Source organism: Corythoichthys intestinalis, chromosome 21 (assembly GCF_030265065.1).
Source record: "Corythoichthys intestinalis isolate RoL2023-P3 chromosome 21, ASM3026506v1, whole genome shotgun sequence".
NCBI lineage: Eukaryota > Metazoa > Chordata > Actinopteri > Syngnathiformes > Syngnathidae > Corythoichthys > Corythoichthys intestinalis.
The window spans coordinates 37,616,081-37,643,904 of NC_080415.1; the positions used below are offsets into that span (position 1 = coordinate 37,616,081).

Genomic DNA, 27,824 nt, shown 5'->3' on the forward strand with positions numbered 1-27,824 from the left:
GGGCGGGACTTGTCCGATTCTCCTGTCGTGTCGACCCAAAGTCTCGGCAGAGAAAGGGAGGGCTCCAAAATCCAAATCCAATCCGGGCAAATGACGACAAGAGTTGTCCGTCGAGCTGCCACAAACACTTGACGGGCTTTCCCTGGTGTAAAAGTAAGGACTCGTTTACCATGAAGAGAAACAGTAGGTGAGAACACGCAAGAGCAACGTTAACGGACTCAACATGGATGTTCGGGGGGGCGACGGCGCTTCTCTGAGCTGGAATTAAGGCAGTTTACGAGCTATTTCTGTCCCAGCGAGGCATTGGACGACTTTTTTGGGGGTAAGTCTAGCCTCCTAAACACGTGAAATACAACATGTCACTAATTCTCGAATGTTTACTTCTTAAATCCAGGTTTTAAAACTCGACGTCATCTGCGTAGTCGCGACGAACTGTTCGGAAAGGTGAGACTCGTTCTGTTTTTTAAAGCGCTTTCAACATTTAAGAATGTCAATAACATGTTATGATAAAGGGTTTAGCGAACACATTGATTGTCATGATGATGGTTATAAACTCAGCCCACCATCTGCTGCAAACCCCTGACCTTCTGGCACACATGGATTATTATTCCTGTGAGTGGGTGATTTATTTGCCTATTTAAAAAGACAACAAAACAAAAAAACAGGCAGATGTCTCTTGTTCCTCGGTCACCAATGAGTGACTGCTGACTTCTCTTTTATGTGCGCATCTGCTGATCCCTTACAAATCAATACAAATGACCTCTATGTGCATACACACAAGCAAGAAAAACACCTCAGTCCTCCATAGAGCCGCATCATGTATTTTATTAGATTGCTAAATGTGATGTCTAAATGGAATCATTGTTGTACACGAGTAGATGTGGGAACCTCACGATATAATACAATTTGTGATAGGAGTGTGACAAAATATCAAAATGGTGATACAGTGGAACCTCTACTTACAAACGTCTCTATATACAGAATTTTCAGGTGAAAGCAACACTAGGTAACTTTTCAACCTTTATAAAATATTTTATAACATTTGTGATGATACAGTGGTATGAAAAAGTATCTGAACCTTTTGGAATTTCTCACATTTCTGTATAAAATCACCATCAAATGTAATCAAATCTTTGTCAAAATCACACAGATGAAAATACAGTGTCTGCTTTAACTAAAACCACCCAAACATTTATAGGTAGGGTTGTTCCGATCATGTTTTTTTGCTCCCGATCCGATCGTTTTAGTTTGAGTATCTGCCGATCCTGATATTTCCCGATCCGATTGCTTTTTTTTGCTTCCGATTCAATTCCAATCATTCCCGATAATTTTTCCCGATCATATACATTTTGGCAATGCATTAAGAAAAAAACTCTGAATATATACATTCAACATACAGTACATAAGTACTGAGTTTGTTTATTATGACAAGAAATCCTCAAGATGGCATTTACATTATTAACATTCTTTCTGTGAGAGGGATCCACGGATAGAAAGACTTGTAATTCTTAAAGGATAAATGTGACTTTGTATATTGTGAATAAATATTGCCATCTAGTGTATTTGTTGAGCTTTCAGTAAATGATACAGCAGCCATCTAACAGTTCTGCCCAAATGCATGATGGGAAGTGCAACCATGACTGTGCGTAGGGGCACCAATTGATATATCTTCTCTGCGTTGGGAAAGGACATAGGGTATTAAAATGATCAACTACTACCTTTCTTCCCCACATTGCCTCCCACGATATTTTTAATTGCTGAGAGAGGGATTGCAAGGCTTTAGCCAAATAAAAAAAGGCTCCAAAGGCGGTCAAAATTCTCTCTACTCATTGTATGCTGCCTTTTAGCTCTATATACAGGTAAATCGGCGCCTTTATAGATTGAACGCGACATTGCGTGAGTGGGTCGTGCAGCGCATGCGTTAATTGTTTAACGTGATTAATTTAAAACATTTAATTTCCGCCGTTAACGCAATAAATTTGATAGCCCTTCTTTAAGCCAAAACTACTACGAGTGTAAGACATTTTGTCTGTAACGTTAAATACGATTAGAAAACGATTTAATAAAAAAATATATATATATATTATAAAAAGGTATGTCCGATATTTTTTTGCCGATTCCGATACTTTGAAAATGACGTGATCGCACCCGATCCCGATCGATCGGGACATCTTTATTTATAGGTATTCATATTTTAATGAAGATGAATGAATTAATATTTTTTGGCAACAATAAATTCAACTAGTCGCTTCCTGTAGCTGCAGATCAGTCTGGGAAATCGATCAGGATTCATCTTGGCCCATTCTTCTCCAGAAAACTGCTGTAGTTCAGTCTTCTTTTTCTTGAGATGTCTGGCATGAATCACTGTCTTAAGGTGGTCTTCGCTTATTGCCAGTTAAAAACTACAGTGGTATGGAAAAAGTACCTAAACCTTTTGAAATTTCTCACATTTCTGCATAAAATCACCATCAAATCTGATCTGATCTTTGTCAAACTCACACAGATGTAAAAACAGTGTCTGCTTCAACTAAAACCACCCAAATATTTATAGGTTTTCATATTTCAATGAGGACAGCATGCAAACAATGACAGAATTGGAAAATAAATAAGTGAACCCTCTGCCTCAGGAGGCAATTGAAACCAATTTTTACCAAACATTTTAAGTCAGCTTTGTGCTCAATCACTGATGAGAGGTTTAAAGCTGCCCTGCCCACTATAAAACACACACCTGGTAAGAATTGTCTCGATGAGAAGCATTGTCTGATGTGCATCATGGCTCGGGCAAAAGAGCTGTCTGTAGACCTACGATCAAGGTTTTTTGATTTGTATAAAGCTGGGAAAGGATACAAAACCATCTCTAAAAGTCCTGATGTTCATCAATCGACAGTCAGAGAAGTTGTCTACAAATGAAGAGAGTTTGGCACTGTTGCTTTTCTCCCAAGGAGTGGCCGTCCACCAAAGATGACGCCAAGAGTTCAGCGCAGAATACTAGGAGAGGTTAAAAAAAAAAAAGACCCTAGACTAGAGTGTCTGCTAAATACTTACGGAAATCACTGGCACAGTCCAATTTAACACATCAACTATATGTAAAACTATGGCCAAGAATGGTGTTCATGGGAGGACTCCACAGAGGAAGCCACATCTGTCTAAAAAAAAAAAAATTGTTGCTCATTTAATGTTTGCAAAAAGGCACTTGGACACTTATTTTGTGGCCTGATGAAACCAAAGTTGAATTGTTTACTAGTAACACATAATGTCAGGTCTGGAGGAAAAATGGAACAGTTCATCAACATCAAAACCTCATCCCCACCGTGAAGCATGGTGGAGGGAGCGTCATGATTTGGGGCTGTTTTGCTTCCTAAGGGCCTGGACAACTTGTAATTATTAATGAAAGAACGAATTCAAATGTTAATCAAGAAAACCTGAGGCTGTCTGTCAGACAGTTGAAGCTAAAAAGAGGATGAACGCTGCAACAAGACAATGATCCAAAACACAGAAGTAAATTAACTTCAGAATGGTTTCAGAAGAACAAATTACATGTTCTCAAGTGGCCAAGTCAAAGTCCAGACTTGAACATCATTGAAATGCTGTGGCATGACCTAAAGACAGAGATTCATGTCAGGAATCTGACTGAACTACAGCAGTTTTGGAGAGAAGAACGGGCCAAGATTAGTGCTGATCGATGTGCCAAACTGATCTGCAGCTATTGGAAGTGTCTGGTTGAAGTTATTGCTGCCAAAGGGGGGGGGGGGCACAAAATATGAAATTTTAATGGTTTACTCACTTATATTCCCCCTTCTGTCATTTTTTGCATACTATCCTCATTAAAATATGAAATTCTATAAATGTTTGGGTGGCTGTAATGAAAGCAGACAGTTTTTTCATCTGTGAGATTTTGACAAAGATCAGATCACATTTGATGGTGATTTAATGCAGAAATGTGAGAAATTCCAAAAGGTTCACATACTTTTTCATCACCATTAAGTATTTCACCACCATTGAGTGTGGCATGAAAGAATAATGCATTGTTTCTAGGGCTGCAGCTATCAAATATTTTAGTAGTCGATTAATCGATGGACTAGTTAGTTCGAATAATCGAGTAATCAGATAAGAAACATGAAAAATTAAAATACCTGAGCTGAGCCTCAAACTGTATAAGTTTTTTTTTTTAAAATGAGGCTCTATGTAAAACAAAATAACAATTGGCTAACTTACAAAGAAAAACTCCGCTAGCTTAAATGCTACAAAATGCTAAAGTTTTTTTTTTTACAATGCTCTAAACAAATGGTTCAGACACATATTCCCACAAAAAAACGGCTAAATATACCTATAAACTAAATTACGAATGCATTAAAAAACATTAGCTCAAACATAAACTTAACTTACGTTGGTCTTAACCGGGAGCAGTTGGATTCAGCCTTGTGAAAAGAGGCAGACCAGAGGACAGTGTATCCAGCCTCATCAATAAAACCAAATGCAAACACTTTCGAAATAAACCATTGAAACGCCACTTTAATTAAACGAATACTCGAGTCAACAAAATGTAATTCGAATATTTTTTTCTAATCGAATACTCGAGTTAATTGATGAATCGTTGCAGCACTAATTGTTTCCCTATTAAATTATTATTATTAGGGATGTACCGAAAGCAATCCAGTTTACAGCCAAATCATCCATTCAAAGAGGGAAAAAAACGACTTTTGACCTTCTTTCTTTCAAAATTACTGTCTGTCAATGTCAATAAAACAAACAAACCGTGAGTCGACCAGCAAGCGTCATCTCTTGAAGTCCTTTTGTCATGTTAAACACATTATACAGATGATTGTAAAGCTGTAAAAAAGAAAAAAATCAAGCTTTTAGACTGTATTAGAGCTGAAACGAATACTCGAGTAACTCGAGTTTAAAAACTGATCCGAGTAATTTTATTCACCTCGAGTAATTGTTTGTTTTGACAGCTCTAAGCATCACGTTTTGCTCGGACTACTTTTAATGCGGGACAACGCGCTGATGTCACGTGCGTAGAGGAAGAAGCAAAAAAAAAAAAAAAAAAAAAACTTACTGCAGTCGATAGCCGCTACAAACGACGCCGACGTTGCTAAATACTAGCCCGCACGATGCTACGTTGGTAGCAGGTAGCGTCTGATGAGTCTCATAGAGATCACATGTATGTTGAGCTAGATGCATATTGACAGACTCTGCCGCGTCTGGGCAGCGTGAGTAAACAGCCGCCATCTTAAAGCAGTAGATCGCTAATAAATAAGATTAATGTTACTGTCTCTAGCTCACGTAATGTTAGCCCTGCGGAGGGCTAGGCTTCTATTAATTATGACCACTGTTGATGCGTGGCTAACGTGTCTTACATACAGGCTTTAACATAACATAGCGATGTGGAGTGATGAGGGTGTAAAATAAAAACTCAATAATGCTAACTATCAATTTTAGCTCAGTAGTCATTGCTGGATAAAACACAAAGTAGCACTGGTCCCTAATGTGCTCCAATACAGCCTGTATCATACATTTATTTTGAAAAAACTCAAAATCCTATCAGGACTTACAGTTTAGACTAACTTAAAAATGGCTTGTCACAAATAGAAATTCAATTGAAACGCGTGGGAAAAAATGTTATCAAGCGTAACGGCATTTTTAGGTATATATATATATATATATATATATATATATATATATATTTTTTTTATAAGATCTAAAGGTTTTTTTAATGGAAGATGTGAATTAGTCTTTTTTTATTTTTATTTTTTTAAGTTACCGTACATCTGAGATGCAATTGTTGGCTGTTTTCAACAATATACCGTACATCGAAAATAAAGACATTGATTGACCTAAAATGGTTCAAGATGAGATGAAATGTCTTGTTTTCTAAAAATATATTTGTTTTATCCGATTACTCGATTAATCGATAGAATTTTCAGTCGATTACTCGATTACTAAAATATTCGATAGCTGCAGCCCTAGACTGTATTATTGTTTAAGTTATACAAGGAACTAGCAGTTCCATGAAGGAAACCATGTCATATATTGCTTTGTTGTGTCACGCTTTCATTAGAGTTGAAAGGCTTTATAATATTGCATCACATGGCTTACAGCCTTCGGACATGCTTTTAACAGCTGAAGCATCCAACAAAAAATCACTTGTAAATGAGGTATGTTATCAAGCAGCGCTTAAACTTTTTTGTGTGAAAGTTAGCGTTTTTCTTTTTGGAATTTTTTGAAACACAGGTGTCATTGTCCCTGTGTGACTAACGCATTCTTGTCCTCGTGACACTCGTTGAATTGAAAGCTTTACCGAATACATCACGCCGATAAGGATACATTAGCGATCCATAAACATGTTAATAGTTACTTATGAGAAATAGTCATCGCAGCATACGGAAAGGTTTACTGCGGTTTATTAACATTAAAGAGCATACGACAGGAGAAAAAAAAGTCTTATAAAGCATTATTATGTGAATTAGAATCATATTTTGAGACGATTTGACTATATACAACAATTTAGCAAAGCGCAGATGACGAGCTTTTAATCTGCCGGTTAGCCACGCCTACCATTATAGGTCTCTAGCGTCAGCGGGTGAATGGGCTCATCGGTTTTACTATTCAGCCCAATGAGGGGGAATTATTCAGAACGAGGAAAACGCGACGAAGAGAGCCGCAAAATGTCATTGTTTCAGTGTCTCTACTCCAATATTTTTACAGGATATTCTTTTTATCCAAGCGTTTTTCCCCAATAGCTAAATAAATGGCTTGAGAAGGACCAGGGGGGAACTATTCACAACGAGGAAAACGCGACGAAGAGAACTGCAAAATGTCATTGTTTCTGTCTCTTCAATATTTTTACAGGATATTCTTTCTATCCAAGTATTTTCCCCAATTGCTAAATAAATGGCATGGTCACGACAAATAACAGTCTTGTGCTAAATGGAATATGAAATAATAAAAATGCACTTATTCAGGACGACATGGCAAAATTACTCCATAATGGTCAAAACTGTCGACTTCACCTTTACTGTCGCACCTCTCGAACGATATTTATGACACCTAAATCGGACATATGTCATTTCCCTTCCCCGGCTTCGGAGAATGTAAATAAACCAAGAGGCGTGACAGCTAGCCGACATGCTAACCCGAACCGAGTGATGTTTCAAAGTCTTCGAAGCGGAAAATCACACATAACTAGCCCGGACTATTTGACATGACGACTGGGTTGTCGATTGTCTTTGCGGATCGGCAAACCGCCCGGCAGAGAGCAATTTACAGTTCGTTCCCCGGAGGAGGGCGGCTGCAGTTGTTGTGCAGCTAACGTGCAGCTAATGTGCACGAGGAGAGCTTTTTATATGCCTATCAATGATCAAACGTAAGTAGTCCTTTATTTAAAGAAAGTTTTTAGTGTTTACTTTGTAATCGCTCTATTCGTATTTGACATAATACAAAACAAGATGTTTACTCACTTCCTTGTAAGCCCAATGGTCCCACAGTAGTAAGGCTTGTTTTGGCCAATATCCACGGTGAATGGGAACCTTTTGAAACTCCAAAAAAGCGCACACACTTCTCCCTCATAAAGCAAGATTTTTCTGCAGCCGTTTAGCTGGCGTGATGCGAAAAATAAACGTATTCATCCGCAAAATCAGCTGAATCCTTAGTCCTCATACATAATAGTACCGCTGTTTATTGAAGAGGACGCCTTCACCCGTACACGTCACAGCGCCCTCCTCCTCAATGCAAGACCGAAGCCGGAAGTCACTCATTTTCATGGCGCGGGATTACAAAAACTGAATAAATATAGCCATCGCTTCCACACACATCCAAGCAGTCCATATCATTCAGGAGCATAAAATTCCGCGTGTATTATGAAACAAACATGCTTTTTCATGTCATAGGCACTTTAAAATATGGATCACATTATCAGAAGTGGGTGGTAACACGTTGAGTTGACGTACTTCTAATAGTAGTTTTAGAAGCCATACTTAATTACTGCTAATTGATTAACTTAAATACCGTATTTTTCGGACTATAAGTCGCTGTTTTTGTCATAGTTTGGCTGGGGGTGCGACTTATACTCTGGAGCGACTTATGTTTTCACACATTATTATATCATTTCACATGTTATTTTGGTGTTTTTGAGTGACACTGATGGATGTTTAAATCCCCGAATTCTTTATAGATATGGACGTAAAACAGTCTCGATTCTTGGTTAAAAGCAAAAGAAACGAATTGATTTTTGCTGATTTGAGTATTTGTTTAGTTAAAGTGGCGTTGTAATAATGGTTTGTTTTGAAAGTGTTTGCATTTAGTTTTATCAATTTGGGTGGATACACTGCCCTCTAGTCTGCCTCATTTCACGTGGCTGAATCCAGCTGCTCCCTGTTAAGACCAACATAAGCAAAAAATTTTTGTTTGAGCTAATATTTTTTTAATGCATTCGTGATTTAGTTTATAGGTATATTTAGCCAATGTATTGTGGGAATATGGTTTGAACCATTTGTTAGGAGCATTAGAAAAAAAATAGCATTTTATTGCATTTAAGATAGCGGACTTTTGCTAAGTAAGTTAGTGAATTGTTCTTATGTTGTACATAGATCCTCATTCTTTTTTTTTTTTTTTTTTAATACCGTTTGAGGCCCAGCTCATTTTAATTTTCTATGTTCCCTATCCGATTACTCGATTATTCGAACTAACTAGTTTATCGATTAATCGACTACTAAAATATTCGATAGCTGCAGCCCTACAGTTCATATAGATAACATTGTGCCGAGAAAAAAGTCTTAACATCGTAAGCAGTTACTCACAATGTTACTCATTGCTTGAGTATTGTTTTCACCAAATACTTTTTCGCTTGTACGTGAGTCCTTTTTTTGCATGACTACGTTTACTTGAGTAATATCATTTTGAAGTTACACTACTCTTACTTGAGTCAAATTTCTGGCTACTCTGCGCATTATATAAAGGCTGATGCGTCAACTTTTTTTGTTCCAGATGTTGTGGAGGCGAGATGTGCCCCTCTTAGAAAGGCTGGGGTTGGACTCCCCTGCGGGCGAAGCGTCAGGCCCGCCCTCGACGCCGCCGACGGGAGGGTTGAACATTTCCCTCAACCCTCAACAACCCTTGCTTATTCAGGACCAGCCCATATTCCTGCTGACCCCGGCGGCCCAGGCTGTGTCTGGCTTCTTCGTCTGGACCGCGCTCCTCCTCACTTGTCACCAGGTAAATATGCACCTGAAAAGCAAACTTTATTAGCAAGGATTTCCAAATGATGTCCATGTGCAGTGGAGTTATCTCATCATATTTGAGAGAAATAGATGCTAGGACGTTTATAAGCCAGTACAGTGATACCTCAGCTCACGAACATAATTGGTTTCCAGAGAGTGTGTGTAAGGCGAAAAGTTCGTCTTCCGAACATTTATTTCCCATAAGAAACCATAAAATGAGAATAATCCGTTCCCAGGTCCCCATAAAACATAATTTTCTACTAAATAAGCCTTAAAACTACACAAAAATATACCTTATTTTCTTTAATGTCGTCTTAGGCTTAACACTAGCCTGTGGTGTGGTCTTTTTCGGTCCCATAATAGCAAAAGTACACTCAATATGGTCCAAAATGTCTATCAAACACAAACCACGTCCGCACTCAACGAAAGGGAGGGGACGAACTGGGACGCCGTGAGCGTGCGTCAGCTTCTCACGGCGCTGTTCGACCGCGTGGTTTGGTTCGTCCGCCGAAAACTAGTTCGTCAGCAGAGACTATATGCTCGCAATTTAATGTTCTTGAGGCGAAAAGTTCGTGAGCTTAAGCTTCGTGAGCTGAGGTATCACTGTATTTATTAGTTGATGTCATAAGCAAGTGCGCTAGTATTTAGTGGCAGGAATCCCCGATACGATTTGCCGGTGTGACAAAATGTCGAAATGGTGATATGTCGCAATACTTTGTATTGGTATACAGTTGTGGTCAAAAGTTTACATACACTTGTGAAGAACTTAATGTCATGGCTCTCTTGAGTTTCCAGTTATATCTACAACTCTGATTTTTCTCTGATAGAGTGATTGGAACAGATACTTCTTTGTCACAAAAAACATTCATGAAGTTTGGTTCTTTTATGACTTTATTATGGGTGAACAGAAAAAAGTGATCAAATCTGCTGGGTGAAAAATATACATACAGCAGCGCTAATATTTGGTAACATGTCCCTTGGCCATTTTCACTTCAATTAGGCGCTTTTGGTAGCCATCCACAAGCTTCTGGTTGAATCTTTGACCACTCCTCTTGACAGAATTGGTGCAGTTCAGTTAAATTTGATGGCTTTCTGACATGGACTTGTTTCTTCAGCATTGTCCACAAGTTCTCAATGGGGTTTTGGGGAGGCCATTCGAAAACCTTAATTCTAGCCTGATTTAGCCATTCCATTACCACTTTTGATGTGTGTTTGGGGTCATTGTCCTGTTGGAATACCCAACTGCGCCCAAGACCCAATCTGATTGCTCTGATTGCCAGAGTTGGTGCGTCAATCTTGCTCGTGGCGCACACGTTTGGGCTTCTGTGATAAGATTCTGTTTCTTTAAACTATGGTGTGCTATTTATTTTACATTAGGTATGTTAGAGTAGTGCAGTGAATATGAGAAATGATACTATTTCCTGATTGATTATATTACGTGTGTTCGAGTAATGCAAACAGTTAGACGGTGCCTACGAGAAACGGTACCATTTTTCTTTTTCCCCCTCATGAGCGCCGATAAGGTGATTCAATTTACTTTGTTCAAGGCCACTGAGTGAAGTCTGCCTAAACTATAGTTAAATGAATGTGTTATACTAATGCAAACAATTATATGGAGTGTGCGAGAACGGTACCTTTTCCCTTCAATACTGGCGCAGAACCGATACTGATATTTTCCGATATTGTTTTTAATGCTCTTATAGGCTGATATTGTCTGACAACTCTATTGAGAACTAATGTAAATTCACAGTATAAGGATAATTGGACGGGTTAACATCGTCAAGAGTTAATTAGCCAATCAAATGAACAGTAACTGAAAAGTAACAACACATTGTGCCAGACAAAATTCCATCCAATATTTTCAAATATGAACTCTGTTTTTACACATATCGAGACTGGAGTGTGTGTTTTTTGCAATTCAGATGCTGAGTATTCCACACTTAACTGTTATGTGCCCTGGAAAGGTAAACACGCATCCGCTCGGGCCCGACAACAGGCGCGGGTTGCTCGGCAACTTCCCTCAGCAGGTGTACGTGAGACCGAGCGTGAACAAACATACATGCACAAGCACATAGGATTTATCAACAAAAAAAAGTCTGTCAAACATGTGTTTTGAAGCCTGTGAATTCAAATGACAGTTTCAATTAACCCTGCACCATCTTTCTGACAAAGATATGTGATTGCGCAATACCTTCTACATTTTTTTCCCCAGATATACATGCACCTGCGTTTCTATAGCTCACCTCGGGAGCAACGCCACATTGTTCGGATCCTCTTCATCGTTCCCATCTACGCCATCGACTCTTGGCTCAGCCTCCTCTTCTTCACCAATGACCAGTACTACGTGTACTTCGATACTATCAGGGACTGCTACGAGGGTAAGCGCATGCTTGAATTTGATGCAAAGATATCCCGCTTTAATTTGAGCACATTGTACTTGTTGCAATGACAGATAACGTTCTATTTTATTTAGGGCTGTCAAAATTATCGCGTTAACGGGCGGTAATTGATTTTTTAAAATTAATCACGTTAAAATATTTGACGCAATTAACGCACGTGCCCCGCTCAAACAGACTAAAATGACAGTACAATGTAATGTTGGCTTGTTACTTGTTTTTTGGTGTTTGGCTCCCTCTGCTGGCGCTTGGGTCTAACTGATTTTATGGGTAATTACTAGAGCTGGGAATCTTTGGGCACCTAACGATTCGATTACGATTACGATTCAGAGGCTCCAATTCGATTGTAAAACGATTATTGATGCACCCCCCTCCTTTTTATTTTTAAAAATTTTTTTTTAACTTTTTTAAATGTTGTGTACATTAGTTCCAAAATTGTTCAAAAATACTCTCAGGCTAAACCAAACTACTATTTCAGTATCAAGTTAACATATAGCAATAAACAAATATAAAAAAAATAACAGTAAATAAAAAGTCCCCATTCTGTATCAGCAGCTTTAAACTACATTCAATTAATTTAATGTTGTGAATCAACCGTTAAAGTTGTTAAAATTGCTCCCGTTATTCCATAATTTCCCTTTTGTCTACTTTCGACATGTGAAAGTTTTAAAACTATTTTAAAGATAGATTCAAGTCAATATTTTACCGATTTAGGAGTATTTTAGATCAAAAGTTAATTAGGTTCGCTTGGAAGGTTCGCTACAACAGCCTTGCAGGGAAGTGTACTGCTTTAAGATGGCGGCCGTTTACTAACGCCCGTATCTAGCTTTTTGTAGATGTGCTGCTAACGCTACCGAATCTATATTGCATTTAGTCCTTTATAAATGATATCTACCGTAACATTATGTGGATGTACTTTGTAGCAGCTTTTCGGCAGCAGTCAGGTATGTTGTTGTGTTTTTTTATCTCGTGGCATGAGTTGAGCTCGAGCCTTGAGTTGAGCATTGGCATTACCCGAGGGGCCGGGTAATGAGAAGCATGATGTTTAGCTACTCTCGCTCCGTTCCTCGTTGCGTCCCGAAGACCGTGCGGCGCGCTGAGTCTGTTGTACTTCCGCTTTACTTGACATATTTCAATAATCGGAATTTTGATGTTTGTGAATCGTTCTCGAATCTTCCACGGCCGAATCGCGAATAATCTAAGAATCGGAAATTTTGCACACCTCTAGTTATTACCATGAGTGAGCATGGTGTAATTATTGACATCAACGATTGCGAGCTACTAGTTTATTTTTTGATTGAAAATTTTACAAATTTTTATAAAACGAAAACATTAAGAGGGGTTTTAATTAGGGCTGTCAACCGATTAAAATTTTTAGTCGAGTTAATTACAGCTTAAAAATTAATTAATCGTAATTAATTCAAACCATCTATAAAATATGCCATATTTTTCGGTAAATTATTGTTGGAATGGAAAGATGAGACACAAGATGGATATATACATTCATCATACTGTATTTGTTTATTATAACAATAAATCAACAAGATGGCATTAACATTATTAACATTCTGTTAAAGCGATCCATTGATAGAAAGACGTGTACTAACATTTATCTTTTAAGAACTACAAGTTATAGAAATTTTGTATTAAAACCCCTCTTAATGTTTTCGTTTGAATAAAATTTGTAAAATTTTCAATCAAAAAATAAACTAGTAGCCTGCCATTGTTGATGTCAATAATTACACAATGCTCATGGGTGTTTAAGCCCATAAAATCAGTTGCACCCAAACGCCAGCAGAGGGCGACAAAACTCCAGAAGTTGGAATTGCACTGTGCTGTCATTTTAATCTGTTTGAGCGGGGCATGTGTGTTAATTGCGTCAAATATTTATCGCGATTAATTAAAAAAATTAATTACCACCCATTAACGCGATAATTTTGACAGCCCTAGTTTTAATATAGAATTTCTATAACTTGTACTAACATTTATCTTTTAAGAACTACAAGTCTTTCTATCCATGGATCGTTTTAAGAGAATGTTAATAATGTTAATGCCATCTTGATTTATTGTTGTAATAAACAAATACAGTACTTATGTACCGTATGTTGAATGTATATATCCATCTTGTGTCTTGTCATTTCATTCCAACAATAATTTACTGAAAAACATGGCATATTTTATTGATGGTTTGAATTGCGATTAATTAATTTTTAAGCTGTAATTAACTCAATTAAAAAATTGTAATCGTTTGACAGCCCTAATTTTGTTCTAAAAGTGCTATGAAATTGTGAAAAATGTTTGAAAAACTATGTAATTTTACATGTAGTGAAGCAATTCAGCACTCACAATTCTGCTTGTGACATCACAACCAGAACTGATGATTATGTCTAGCTTTCCAGAACTACGTTAAGTCCACATGTTGACAGAATGACAGTTCGGTCACACGGCAACAAGAGAGTAGAAAGCCTATGGTTAGCATGCTAGCAAAAATCCGCCACGCACTCTGGATGTGACATCATCTTCTGTTTGGAGATTTTTTAGAGCGCGGGGCCAAGGCAGCTGAAGAAAGGAAGACTAATTATTAAAGTCGCCTGATAATTAATTTTTAACCGATATCCCGATATTGTCCAACTCCGAAAATGCTGATTTCTAAAGAATGGAAAAGATATGAACTAACTTTTTTTCCTGCTGAAACAAGAGAGTCTAATCTTTGTTTTGTTGGGTTTCATGTTTATACAGCAATAAAACAGAATTTTCTGTGGGCCTTGCAAAATCAGTCAAAATCCAGTAAAACGGCCGGGAGTGAAGGCGGTTGGACCGGTGAAAATGGCTGGGAGTGAATGAGTTAAGCCTTCTAAGGCTGAGGGTTCACTTACTTATTTGTCCCCCTTTTGTCATTGTTTGCATGCTATCCTCATTAGATAATGAAAATCTATGAATGTTTGGGTGGGTTTAGTTAAAGCAGACACTGTTTTTTCATCTGTGTGATTTTGACAGATCAGATTACATTTGATGGTGGCTTTAAAGGTTCAGATACTTTTTCATACCACTGTATATTAAAAATATAAAAAATATATGTCACATTTTTGCATTGGAAGAAAATACTTTGACTTTTTACTTGTAAATTTTCAAGCAAGTACTTTTGTACTTAATTTTTTTTTGCCTCTGTGTCTGTACTTAAGAGAAAAAAAAAAGTACCTCATCCAAAACTGCTAAGTATTACCTCATCGCCTGCCATTGACAGCATAAGGCTGGGGTCCCCAAACTTTTTCCTGTGAGGGCCACATAACTTTTCCCTTCTCCAATGGTGGGCCGGGGTCAGTTTGTAACAGAAAAGGTGTGACGATTGCAGGAGTGCCTAAATGTAAAAATTAGGGCTGTCAAACGATTCCAATTTTTAATCGAGTTAATTACAGCTTAAAAATTAATTAATCGTAATTAATCGCAATTCAAACCATCTCTAAAATATGCCATATTTTTCTGTAAATTATTGTTGGAATGGAAAGGTAAAACACAAGATGGATATATACATTCAACATACGGTACATAAGTACTGTATTTGTTTATTATAACAATAAATCAACAAGATGTCAACTCTATGCCCAGGAGAGTAAAGGCAGTTCTGGGTAATAGTGGTGGCCACACAAAATAATGGCAGTTGACATGTTGTACGTATGTTAATATTGACAACTTTTACTAAGGGGTGTACTCACTTTTGTTGCCAGGGGTTTAGATATTAATGACAATATTTTTTGAGTTATTTTGAGGGGAAAATAAATGAACTCTATTATATTAGCTGCACACAGACTACTTTTCATTGTGTCAAAGTGTCATTTTGTCAGTGTTGTCCCATGAAAAGATATACTTAAATATCTGCAGAATTACGAGGTGTGTACTCACTTTCGTGATACACTGTATGCAACCTACGAGTCCTGACCTGGTGTTTTACTGAGTAAGAAGGACGGGCCTGTTGCATGGCAACAATACTCAAAATGGTTCTCAGCGACTGGACGGGCTTCGACAAGATAATGAGTTTCCCCTCGACCCTACTTGCCCTCAAAAGTTCTCATTGTATGCATGGCTACTCCGTTGCCATGGCAACCGGCTCTGCTGGCAAAGAATGCACAGTGACGTGTGAGGTCTCACGATATATTGATCGGGAAATCAATCTTCGATATTCTACGAGACAACTAATCGTTAGTTTATCCCGAGTACAAATTTTGTCTTTCTCTGATCAAGATGAACCCTCAAGCAATTAGTTTATTGTTAGTAGACGTCCAATTTTACACGAAGAATGTGGAGTTGCCCCCAAACCCTTGCCGGCTGAAAAATGTCATTGCATGTAATTGACTTTCCTGTATATGAATTTAAAATAAAGACTTAGCCGGTAAAATGTTGTCTATGAAAGTTTCAAAGCAAAAAAAAATGAATGAAATGATCAAGAATCCAAGAAAGTATTTCATGATTGGTCCAAATTATTTTTCAAACAGATCATGTGACTAGCACCTTAGGGACTGTAATTTGCTTTGCTTAGCCAAAACTATACCTGAGTAGGCAAAATGGAAATTCGGAATTACGACGTACCTGACTTGTTATTTCGCCTTTATGACGCCGGACTTTCGTCCGCCATTTTGTCTTCAGTCATTGAGTATTTGATTAATATTGACTTTTCTTTTGTGATTCATGCTTTTATTTTGGCGCAGGAAGCGTAGAGCGGGTAGTACTTCCGCACGCGGGTAAGAGCGCATGTACACACGAAGAAGAGCGCATTTGTTCGCCCATAAACGCTGATTTTTCACCCATTTTTGAAAAAAACAAAACAAATTTTCAAATGTATCTAGTCCTGCAATTTTTGACCAAATCACATAATTTGGACATCAATTCCGGGACAGTGAGGGGCATAAAAGTTGTATACAGAATTTGGAAAAAATGTATGGTTACCCAAAAACTTTCCCCTTCATTTTTATTGGGATGCAATGTTCAAATTCCCCATTCACTTCCAATGGAATTTACATTGCATTGATGCCATTGCCATGTATGTCGAATCTTTTGATGCCAATATACTTGGATGCCATTGACAGCTATGGACGTCCAAATTTCCCATTCATTTTTAATGGCAAAAAACAAATGTCCCCAATTTAACAGGAAATGAACAGATGTCAATAGTACACGACCCCCAAATAACCTGATATGACAAGGACACGTCCGCCAAATGTCCCCAAATGACCTGATATGACCAGGACACGCCACCAAAAGTCCCCAAATGACTTGATATGACCAGGACACGCCCCCCAAATGTCCCCAAATGACCTGATATGACTAGGACACGCCCCCCAAATGTCCCCAAATGACCAGGACACGCCCCCCAAATGTCCCCAAATGACCTGATATGACTAGGACACGCCCCCCAAATGACCTGATATGACCAGGACACGCCCCCAAAATGTCCCCAAGTGACCTGATATGACCAGGACACGCCCCCCAAATGTCCCCAAATGACCTGATGTGACTAGGACACGCCCCCCACATAACCTGATTTGACCAGGACACGCCCTCCAAATGTCCCGAAATGACCTGATATGACAAGGACACGCCCGCCAAATGTCCCGATATGACCTTATATCACCAGGACACGCCATCAAAAGTCCCCAAATGACCTAATATGACCAGAACATGCCCCCCAAATGTCCCCAGTTGACCTAATATGACTTGGACACGCCCCCCCAAACCCCAAATGACCTGATATGACTTGGACACGCCCCCCCCAAACCCCAAATGACCTGATATGACCAGGACACGCCCCCCAAATGACCCCAAATGACCTGATATGAGTAGGACACGCCCCCCAAACGACCTGATATGACAAGGACACGCCTCCAAATGTCCCCAAATGACCTGAAATGACCAGGACACGCCCCCAAATGTCCCGAAATGACCTGCTATGACCAGGACACGCCATCAAAAGTCCCCAAATGACCTGATATGACCAGGACACGCCCCCCAAATGTTTCCAAATGATCTGATATAACCAGGACACGCCCCCCCAAATGTCCCCAAGTGACCTGATATGACAACGACACGCCCCCCAAATGTCCCCAAATGACCTGAAATGACCAGGACACGCCTCCCAAATGTCCCCAAATGACCTGATATGCCCAGGATGCGCCCCCCAAATGTCCCCAAATCAAAAGGAAATGAACAGATATCAATAAGATGCGTCCCCCAAATGTACCCAAAATGTTCCCAACTAAACAGGAAGTGACCTGATATTGCCCCCGAAATGTCCCCAAACCAACATGGGCGAGGCTAAGATCTGTATCCTCACACAGCAAAGCCCCAGAGTAATTTCTCCAGACATTACAGTTTCTAGTTTTCAATAATTATTTTGAGATTTAGGGGGTAATCAGGGGCACTTAAAGGGTTCATTTTGACTTTAACTGAAATTCAGGTTACGTCGCCAGCGTAGGAATGGAACACGTTCGTAACCCGAGGCTACCTGTATAAGGTGATGCACCCTACTGGACGGGGGTGAATATATATAATATACATATATATGTATACATACACACATATATGTCTGGTAAGTTCATTTTGTTGCTGACACTGCATTTTGGGATCATCAACATGTTGTTGTGGCAGCAATGTTCATTCGCTGCCACCCTCCCAGTTCAAACGGATTGGACGTTTATTGCTTGTTTTTCTGTTTATTAGCTATGTAGAACATCCCAGAGTGATTTCAGGCAGAAAACTGATGGAGGGAGAACAACTCCGAGCGGTGATGTAATAGAAATTGTTGGCAGCCGTGCCGCTGAGCTCTGTGGCGAAACGCTCCGCGCTTACAGGACACGTACCATTTTCACAAGTCGGCATCGAACCGATTGCACAATCGTCAGCCTGACATAATTGCGCGACACACAAAGGAGGAAGGTCCGAGTGGGGAGTCAGGAAAAGAGGATTACCTACCGCGGGGGTGTTTATGAGCCGCTTTGTTTGTCATCGTCCACATGCTGAGAAAGCACACTGGAGACTAAAATCACTTCCCACAGGAGCCATTTGCTCTCTCCATTTTATTGTTATTAGTATAATGTACATGGCAATGCTGTTTTTGGTCCCCTCGAGTTTTTATTCTTTATTTACAAAATCAAATATACATATAACATAAAACATAGTTACTTCAAAGCCTTGATGTTTCAGTAATGCATTTTTGCTGCCCCAAAGAGGGAGGGCAATTAACATTTAGCTTTAAGACTTATCCAAGAGGTCGCGGTTCAATAAATCCTAAGTGCACCCGCTGTGCTAGTGTTCAAAGTGTCCCAGTCTTGGCCATCGGAACACTTGAACGCCCCTCAACGGGGGCTTTTATGGCTCCAGAAGAAAACAACCTCCACCTTATGGAGCCTTATTCAACAAACAGTGCTCTTTTGATTTGGGCATATTTCGTATTTCCTGTTTGCTTGACCAAAAATAGGGACTGTTTTTCTGAAAAAGCACACATGCACGTTTACTCCTGTTCTAATCCAAAAAACCTGAACCCAGAATAAATAAAAAACTACAAGGACGACACGGCATTTTTCACCAAATTGAAATTGTACGATTCATTTTCTTGCTCTATTTTTTTTATTTCAACTCACAATAAATGGTGTTTTTGCCTTTGTTTGTCCCCAGCGTTTGTGATCTACAACTTCCTAAGTTTATGTTACGAATACCTTGGAGGAGAGAGCGCCATCATGGCAGAGATACGAGGGAAACCCATCGAGTAAGTTTACAAGCATTTGTCGAATGCTTACGTTTGAGTACCATTGACGGCGCTGGACGTCTAATTTTGAACGTCTCGCACCGTCAGTGTCAGGCAATAAACACTATTCTAACGGATAATCGATCGGCAGATCCAGCTGCATGTTCGGCACCTGCTGCTTAAAGGGAAAGGCGTACTCCATCGGTTTCCTGCGCTTCTGCAAGCAGGCCACGCTGCAGTTTTGCGTGGTCAAGCCGCTCATGGCCGCCGTGACTGTGATCCTGCAGGTGTATGGCAAATACAAAGATGGAGACTTCAAGTAAGTGTCTTCAGAAACAGGCATCAGGAAAAATAAGCCTTTCTCCTAGATACTCTTCAATAATAGGTGATAAATTATCAATAGGTTGGTTAGCTAAGATTGCAGATTATTGGTAACGTTTTTATTTCATTTAAAGGTGTATGGCATTGTAACAGTGGTACTGTTAAAAATCTACTCAATTTTTCTCAGGAGCGGTTCTCGGTTTGAACCCTAGCGGTTCGGCGAATGTTTCGGGCATCTACAGTATATCCGTAAAATAAAAACATGAAACATAAAGTTTTGAGCTGTTTGCAAAACAGGCTGATAGGGAATTTGAACAGGAATTTTGCTTATGGTAGATATTAGCTTGTTAACTTAGCTATATCGGTTTTGAATTTTGATTTTTAAAATTGCTTTGCACGTGAAACTCGTGGGGTTCCGTACCTTTAGCAAGGTTAAGAACCACTGAGCGAGCTGTTTAGTTAGCTGTTACTCTTGATTAAGAGGACAAATATATTTAAAGAAAAAAAATAGCTTTACAAAATATTGTTTTTGTGTTAACAATATTTGACATAATCACAGTAAAAGTGTTTTTTTTGTTTTGTTTTGTTTTTACACATATTTGAATATTTTTTGTGTCAGGAGTACCAGTTAGCTGTTTAGCTAGCTGTTACTTGCTCACCTAGAGGACCTTACTTAGTTATAATGTAAAGCAAAAGAAAAAAAAATAGCAACAACTGAGCTAGCTGTTTAGCTAGCTGTGACTATTGATTAAGCGGACAAACCTCTTTTTAAAAAATAGCTTACAGATTACTGTTTTTGTGTTTACAATATTTGACATAATCAAAGTAAGGATTTTTTGTTTGTTTTTTTGTGTATACAATATTTGAACAATATTTTATGTCGGGAGTACCACATAGCTGTTTGGCTAGCTGTTACTTGCTCACTAAGAGGATATTACTTAGTTATATAGTAAAGAAGAAGAAAAAAATAGCAACAACTGAGCTAGTTGTTGAGCTAGCTGTTATTGTTAAGAGGACAAACCTATTTAAAGAAAAGAAATATCTTACAGATTACTGTTTTTGTGATTACAATATTTGACATAATCAAAGTAACAACTTAAAAATATATAAATATATACACATATTTGAACAATATTTTTTGGTCAGGAATACCAGTTAAATGTTTAGCTAGCTGTTACTTGCTCACCAAGAGAACATTACTTAGTCATAATGTAAAGAAGAAGGGAAAAAAGTAGCAACAACTGAGCTAGCTGTTACTGTTGATTAAGAGGACAAACCTATTTAAAGAAAAAATTGCTTAGATTGTTTTTGTGTTTACAATATTATATTGACATAATCATAGTAACAGTCTTTTTTTTTGTTTTGTTTTTTTTAAACACATACTTGAACAATGTTTTTGGTCATGAGTACCAGTTAGCTGTTTAGCTAGCAGTTATTTGCTCACCAAGAGGACATTACTTAGTTATTAAGTAAAGAAGAAGAAAAAAAGTAGAAAACAATAGTCATGGTTAACTATTTTACAAAAAAAATAAAAATAGAAGCAAAGCCATAAATTTGCTCCATACATCCTTTTTGAAATGCACATAATGTGATTCACTGCTTTCCTCTGCCATCCTAAAAAAAAGTTATGCTAGCAGCATATCACATGGTCTATGTACAACATTATAAAAATCAATATGACGACTGTGCAAACATGTCATTGTAACACAAATGACTTGCAGCTTTAACAGTACACTTCAGACAACTTATTGGTAATGGCTGCTGTGACATAATTATTCAACACTAGTGTTTACGTCAAGGTTTCAGGTTTTTTTTTTCCAGAACATTTTTTAATACATGCACCCCCCACACAGACACAACCAGATTAAAGCTGTATTGCTCTGAAGCCAATGAAACATTTAAGATTTTATGATGGCAGAATACAGCAAACACATACAGAAAAATAGCTGTGGCCATTAAACTGTCATATTATATATAGGCTTCACTGTTGGATTATACTTTATGCTGAGTGCTTTACCGTCATGAAAGCTTTCCGAGAAATCACACAGAGATACCAAATAACGCAACATAATGATTGCTAGATGAAGTCCGTGCCCAGTCCACTCATTAATTTCAGCCGTTTCGACAAGTTTAGAGCCGCTATCTGACTCCATCACGTTCATTTGTAGCGTTAGGCGCTAGCGTTAGCCTGTGGCTTGGCTAACAGAAGAAAGCACTGAAAGCATCCTCTCCTGAAATCGTGAGAACCAGGGAGGACAGCGATGAAAACCCGTCTGGAACCCGCCAAGAGTATACTTAATGTCGGGTGAAAGTTTGGCGAATCTCCCTTAAGCCAGACTCCATCGCGTTTGCTGTAGCGTTAGCCGCTAGCGTTAGCCTACCGGGCTTCTGTTTGTTTGGCTTCCTGAAAACCAGGTGACTCCATACGTAAGCACTCTGACTGCTTTCTTAAAGTGGAATGAACATAGCCGAACAACACAGAGTCAAAGCGGGATGAAAAGACTATTTACTCGTTTTATTAAATTACTGAATTTACCGACATGGTCAAAATTACGTCGGTCATCGTGAAGAATTTCGGTAACGGTAAATTTTCGGTTTACCGCCCTGCTCTAACCCTGACGTGTTCTGTTAAAGTGATAAACACAAACGTTTTCTTCTTAGCCCAAGTGAGATGATAATCTCAACGCAACATATAGGAGTAACGTTACTCTGTGTCTTCTTGCTACTCCACAGCGTTGCCAGCGGTTACCTTTACATCACCATCATCTACAACATCTCCGTGAGCTTGTCTCTCTACGCCCTCTTCTTATTTTACTTCGCCACCCGCAGCCTGCTCAGCCCTTACAGACCCGTGCTCAAGTTCTTCATGGTCAAGTCTGTTATCTTCCTCTCCTTTTGGCAAGGTGAGTCCAAATACAGTGGCGGAACAAATGTGAACTGGGCCCGGGTGCTATGAGTATAAACGGTCCCCCCGAGGTGAACCTCTGGCGGGAATGCTGAAACTTTTCCGGGTCCTCTTGGTCTAATGTGAAAGTGCCGTAAAACATCTTGCGTGTGTGTTTTGATTTCTATTCAGGCATGTTGCTGGCCATCATGGAGAAGTGCGGCTTCATCCCCCAGATTAACTCCATGGAGGTGTCTGTCGGCGAAGGGACCGTCGCCGCCGGTTACCAGAACTTTATCATTTGCATCGAGATGTTTTTCGCAGCGCTGGGATTGCGTCTGGCTTTTACGTACACAGTCTACATGGACAAAAGTTTAAGAACGCTAGGTGAGAAGAAGCGTTTGTTTCTAATCAAACTTTTACAATGACTGACTTCCATTACTTCTCCCACTTTGTCTTTTCTTCTTCACGTTGTAAACGTCTTGTTTTTCTGACTTGTTTTCACACCAACCTTCACTTTTCTCTTTCTCTGCTGCAACTTGAAGGGCCTCTTCCTACATATGGAGAGTTTGGTAGGTAACACTTGGACTGTTTCTACTCTGCTTTTCTTCTGTTTTTCTTCATAACTGCTGTTTAGATTTGTACCGTACCAGAGGTTGGCTGATCGGTGACTGCAATCACTCCCGCCGCTGTGTGTGACATGTGTCAGGGTAGTTTTGTGCGAATTTATTTTGTGTTAGAAAGGCGAGGAAGAGACTTGGAAGAGCCGCTCGGTTCAGGCTAGCATGTAGCCTAGCTCTCACGCCTCCTCTTTTGTTTACGCCCTCCCTGGTATAGCAACAAAAGCCTGCAGCACATTGGGCTACCTGTAAAAAAACGAATTACAGGTAGTCCCCGGGTTACGACGGACTCGATTTAAGCGATTTCAACTTTACGTTGCCTGGAGTCTGGTCCGCCATTGTCTTTAGTTTAAAGCTACATAAACAATACCTTATGGTACCACACAGTATCGTGATTTTAACTTAATTAACTTGACGTGTTTTGTCCTCACTAAACGGGAAGTTGTTCAGCTTGACAGACAGCAAACAAGGTAATTGTTCTTTTTGAAGCTTTTTCTTTCACGTTTGACAATTTTGACAAAGCTGTAGCACACATATGTATACTTATGTTCAAAACTACACTCATTTTAACAATATAGCACCTGACACAAAACAATTGGTGTTCAAACGTCATATTGTCTGATCAAAATGTAAATTTAGCAGATTAAATTCGCCTAATTTGCCTAACAAACATCTGCTAGCTTCTGCTTGCTTAAATGCTACGAATGCTAACGTATTTACAATTTTCATAGCAAATCGCTCAAACATAACTCCACAAACTGTAGCTCTATACTTTATTACAAATGCATACACAAACATATATTTGCTGAAACAATTTACAGCCTTATGTGGGCCAAACGAGAGGGCAGCTGTCCTATATCCATGTCGAGTCTCCTACTCGGTCATAGAAGCCAAGGCGAAATTCAGGTTACGTCGCCAGCGTAGGAACGGAACTCGTTCGTAACCCGGGGACTACCTGTAATCTGCAAAATCAGTTTAATCTGCAATCCTTCTGCATACAGTAGTATGGCTGTATAGTAAAGATTATCTCATTCGCTGACGTCACATCTGCCATCTTCCTCAGTCCTAGATTCTCGCTGGAAGTCACTCATTTTCATGGCGCGGGATTCAAAAAGTTGAATAAATACAGTGGGGCAAATAAGTATTTAGTCAACCACTAATTGTGCAAATTCTCCCACTTGAAAATATTAGAGAGGCCTGTAATTGTCAACATGGGTCAACCTCAACCATGAGAGACAGAATGTGGGAAAAAAAACAGAAAATCACATTGTTTGATTTTTAAATAATTTATTTGCAAATCATGGTGGAAAATAAGCATTTGGTCAATACCAAAAGTTCATCCCAATGCTTTGTTATGTACCCTTTGTTGGCAATAACGGAGGCCAAACGTTTTCTGTAACTCTTCACAAGCTTTTCACACACTGTTGCTGGTATTTTGGCCCATTCCTCCATGTAGATCTCCTCTAGAGCAGTGATGTTTTGGGGCTGTCGTTGGGCAACAGGGATTTTCAACTCCCTCCACAGATTTTCTATGGGGTTGATATCTGGAGACTGGCAAGGCCACGCCAGGACCTTGAAATGCTTCTTACGAAGCCACTCCTTTGTTGCCCTGGCTGTGTGTTTGGGATCATTGTCATGCTGAAAGACCCAGCCGCGTCTCATCTACAATGTCCTTGCTGATGGAAGGAGATTTTCACTCAAAATCTCTCGATACATAGCCCCATTCATTCTTTCCTTTAAACAGATCAGTCGCCCTGGTCCCTTTGCAGAAAAGCAGCCCCAAAACATGATGTTTCCACCCCCATGCTTCACAGTAGGTATGATATTCTTCAGATGTAATTCAGTATTCTTTCTCCTCCAAACACGAGAACCTGTGTTTCTACCAAAAAGTTCTATTTTGGTTTCATCTGACCATAACACATTCTCCCAGTCCTCTTCTGGATCATCCAAATGCTCTCCAGCGAACCGCAGACGGGCCTGGACATGTACTTTCTTCAGCAGGGGGACACGTCTGGCAGTACAGGATTTGAGTCCCTGGCGGGGCATTGTGTTATTGATAGTAGCCTTTGTTACTGTGGTCCCAGCTCTCTGTAGGTCATTCACTAGGTAGCCCCGTGTGGTTCTGGGATTTTTGCTCACCGTTCTTGTTATCATTTTGACGCCACGATGTGAGGAGGGAGTTGAAAGTCCGTGTTGCCCAACGACAGCCCCAAAACATCACTGCTCTCGAGGAGATATGCATGGAGGAATGGGCCAAAATACCAGCAACAGTGTGTGAAAAGCTTGTGAAGAGTTACAGAAAACATTTGGCCTCCGTTATTGCCAACAAAGGGTACATAACAAAGTATTGAGAGAAACTTTTGGTAATGACCAAATACTTGTTTTCCACCGTGATTTGCAAATAAATTCTTTAAAAATCAAACAATGTGATTTTCTGTTTTTCTTTCCCACATTCTGTCTCTCATGGTTGAGGTTTACCCATGTTGACAATTACAGGCCTCTCTAATATTTTCAAGTGGGAAAACTTGCACAGTTAGTGGTTGACTAAATACTTATTTGCCCCACTGTATATCATTTGCTTCCACACATATACAAGCCGTCCATTTCATTCAGGATCTTAAAATATCGAGTGAACATGCTTACTAGTGTCATATGCACTTTAAGGCAAAACACTACCGCTTTTGTCCACCGGCGTCGCTAAAGTTGACCAAAACTGAAATGCTACCTAGTGTTGCTTTAACATTCAACTGGCGCCCAAGTAAGTCGATGCCATTGATAGCCATGCACGTCCATACCATGGACACCATTGTACGTCCATGCCATTGACAGTCATGTACCAGGGTTCCTCCGGGTCCCTTAACACTAGAAGTCCCACAGAATTCTGGTACTCCTACTAGTCCCAAACAATGGCCGGTATGGCCTCTCCCCCGGAAAACCCAGAGGTGGCAAAAATGACCCAAGTGCTTTTGAATTGGCAAGTTGTTGTCGGACAGACGACAGCCGTTCATCTGGAAATGCAACCACTAGACATACATTAAGTTCAGAGACAATGACCACAATCCATACTCCATGTTCCTGATTTAGTCCTTCTAAACTATAGACACAATCCTGCTTTACACTCAAATTGCAGTTCTAAAACGCTTTTTTTTCCTCTTCAAAACAATGTACACATTTAGGCCATTGTTTCTGTCGTTATGTGTGGAGTATAGGAGAAGTGAATTAAAAAATGTATAAAAAGTTTCAACCTTCATAAATAAATGTAATTAAATAAATGTAGCTTGACTTGAACTGACACAAACTATCACAAGAGTCACGGAGGAGAGGCCAAATCGGCCACTGTGAGGGAATATTAGGAGTGTTTGTCTTGGGAAAGGCCAAGTCGGCCTCTGCTGGGTTTTCTAGTGTTAAAGGGAACCACCACGGATATAAAGACTTGTAGTTCTTAAAAGATTGGCTACCCAATAATAGCAGACAATTCTAGTGACAATAGTAGTACCGTGACCTAATGTCATTGTTTCCCAGATTATTCCCTTTCCTATCGTCCATATTTTCTCCTTCTTCTTGTTGGGAAATTCTCAATTTTATCTGATCACGCACTCTAAAGAAAACCCAATTATTTTCTATATGTAACGCAGGCCACCCCGCCCCGATGAAGAGCATCTCTAGCAGCCTGAAAGAGACCATGAACCCTGGCGACATGGTCCAGGACGCCATCCACAACTTCTCCCCGGCTTACCAGCACTACACCCAGCAGTCCACGTTAGAGCAGGGCGTGCCGCCGCCCGCTTCGCGCTCCTTCAGCGTCGTCGGCCAGGACGCTGAGAAGACACTCCTTTTGAGCTCTGATGAAGATTTTTAGCCTGACAAACGTGCTAGTGTTCTTTTGTAAGTATGGAAAAAGCACTATAAGCTAGTTTGCTTTACAACACATGCTTTTATTTTGCATTTGTTTAAGGATTAATCATTTTTACTCAAGATTTATCTGACTTTGATAGAATTTTTTTTTTTTTTTGTTCATAGTACAGCTCAATTTTATTTTGCCTGTATTTCGTTCTGACCACATTTGGGCTTTTTGCTACCTTTCACGAGAACCGTTAAAGGAATTTTTTAAAAAAGTTTTTCAGTTTGGAATAAATTGTAGGTACCACCAAATTTTGAACTTGTAGTTTCATTGCGTCACCTGGCTATCATTTTCGATTCAGAAAGTTCATTTTGAAGGAAAATCGATCAGTCATTGACAAGCAAAGGTTCACCTCTTTGTGAAGAAGTCCATGAAGAACTAGGCGGAACAATGTTCCAATCGTTGCTCGGTCAAACTCCGCCTTTGCGTGGGTACATGCAGGCGGTTTGCTGCACCCACATGAAGCACTGTTGCCCCGCCCACTTTTCCTAAGAACTGAAACCGCCGGACCCGCCCCCTCCGTGACGTCGCCGTGTCCTCAATCACGAGAGAAGCTCCAAAAGGAAGTAGACTTCGTTTATTTTGATCACACAGCTCATCGGCTTCTGCTTGTGACCTTAGCAACAATTTGAAGTGTTTTTTAGGGTTGAATTTCAATAAAAATCAAATGTGTCTTTAAAGTTTGGTCATTTTTCAAGCAGGCCCGAGAACCAAAAGTGGTATTTGCCATGTGGCATTTTTTTGTCATG

General features: G+C 39.5%; 1 protein-coding gene across 3 annotated transcripts; it reads left to right on the top strand.

Moving 5' to 3' along the window:
• On the top strand, window positions 1-27,326 carry tmem184ba (transmembrane protein 184ba). 3 transcript variants are annotated; one of them, XM_057826979.1, is made up of 10 exons: window positions 1-322; window positions 395-444; window positions 8,986-9,213; window positions 11,431-11,596; window positions 19,280-19,370; window positions 19,501-19,668; window positions 22,404-22,573; window positions 22,747-22,941; window positions 23,100-23,126; window positions 26,810-27,326. In XM_057826979.1, the coding sequence occupies exons 3-10, from the start codon at window positions 8,986-8,988 to the stop codon at window positions 27,031-27,033; spliced, it is 1,269 nt and encodes a 422-aa protein (XP_057682962.1). In that variant the 5' UTR covers window positions 1-322; window positions 395-444; the 3' UTR covers window positions 27,034-27,326. The 3 variants fall into 3 exon arrangements, with proteins under 3 accessions (XP_057682962.1, XP_057682960.1, XP_057682961.1); XM_057826977.1 differs by lacking the exons at window positions 1-322; window positions 395-444 and adding an exon at window positions 6,055-6,158; XM_057826978.1 differs by lacking the exons at window positions 1-322; window positions 395-444; window positions 23,100-23,126 and adding an exon at window positions 6,056-6,158.
• The last annotated feature ends 498 nt before the right edge of the window (window positions 27,327-27,824 follow it).

Bases quoted from the DNA above. Each gene is read 5' to 3' on its own strand.
- tmem184ba (XM_057826977.1), top strand. From the start codon at position 6,111: ATGCTTTTAACAGCTGAAGCATCCAACAAAAAATCACTTGTAAATGAG. The intron at 11,597-19,279 runs GTAAGCGCATGC...GTTTGTCCCCAG, and splicing joins TATCAGGGACTGCTACGAGG to CGTTTGTGATCTACAACTTC. The intron at 22,574-22,746 runs GTGAGTCCAAAT...ATTTCTATTCAG, and splicing joins CTTCCTCTCCTTTTGGCAAG to GCATGTTGCTGGCCATCATG.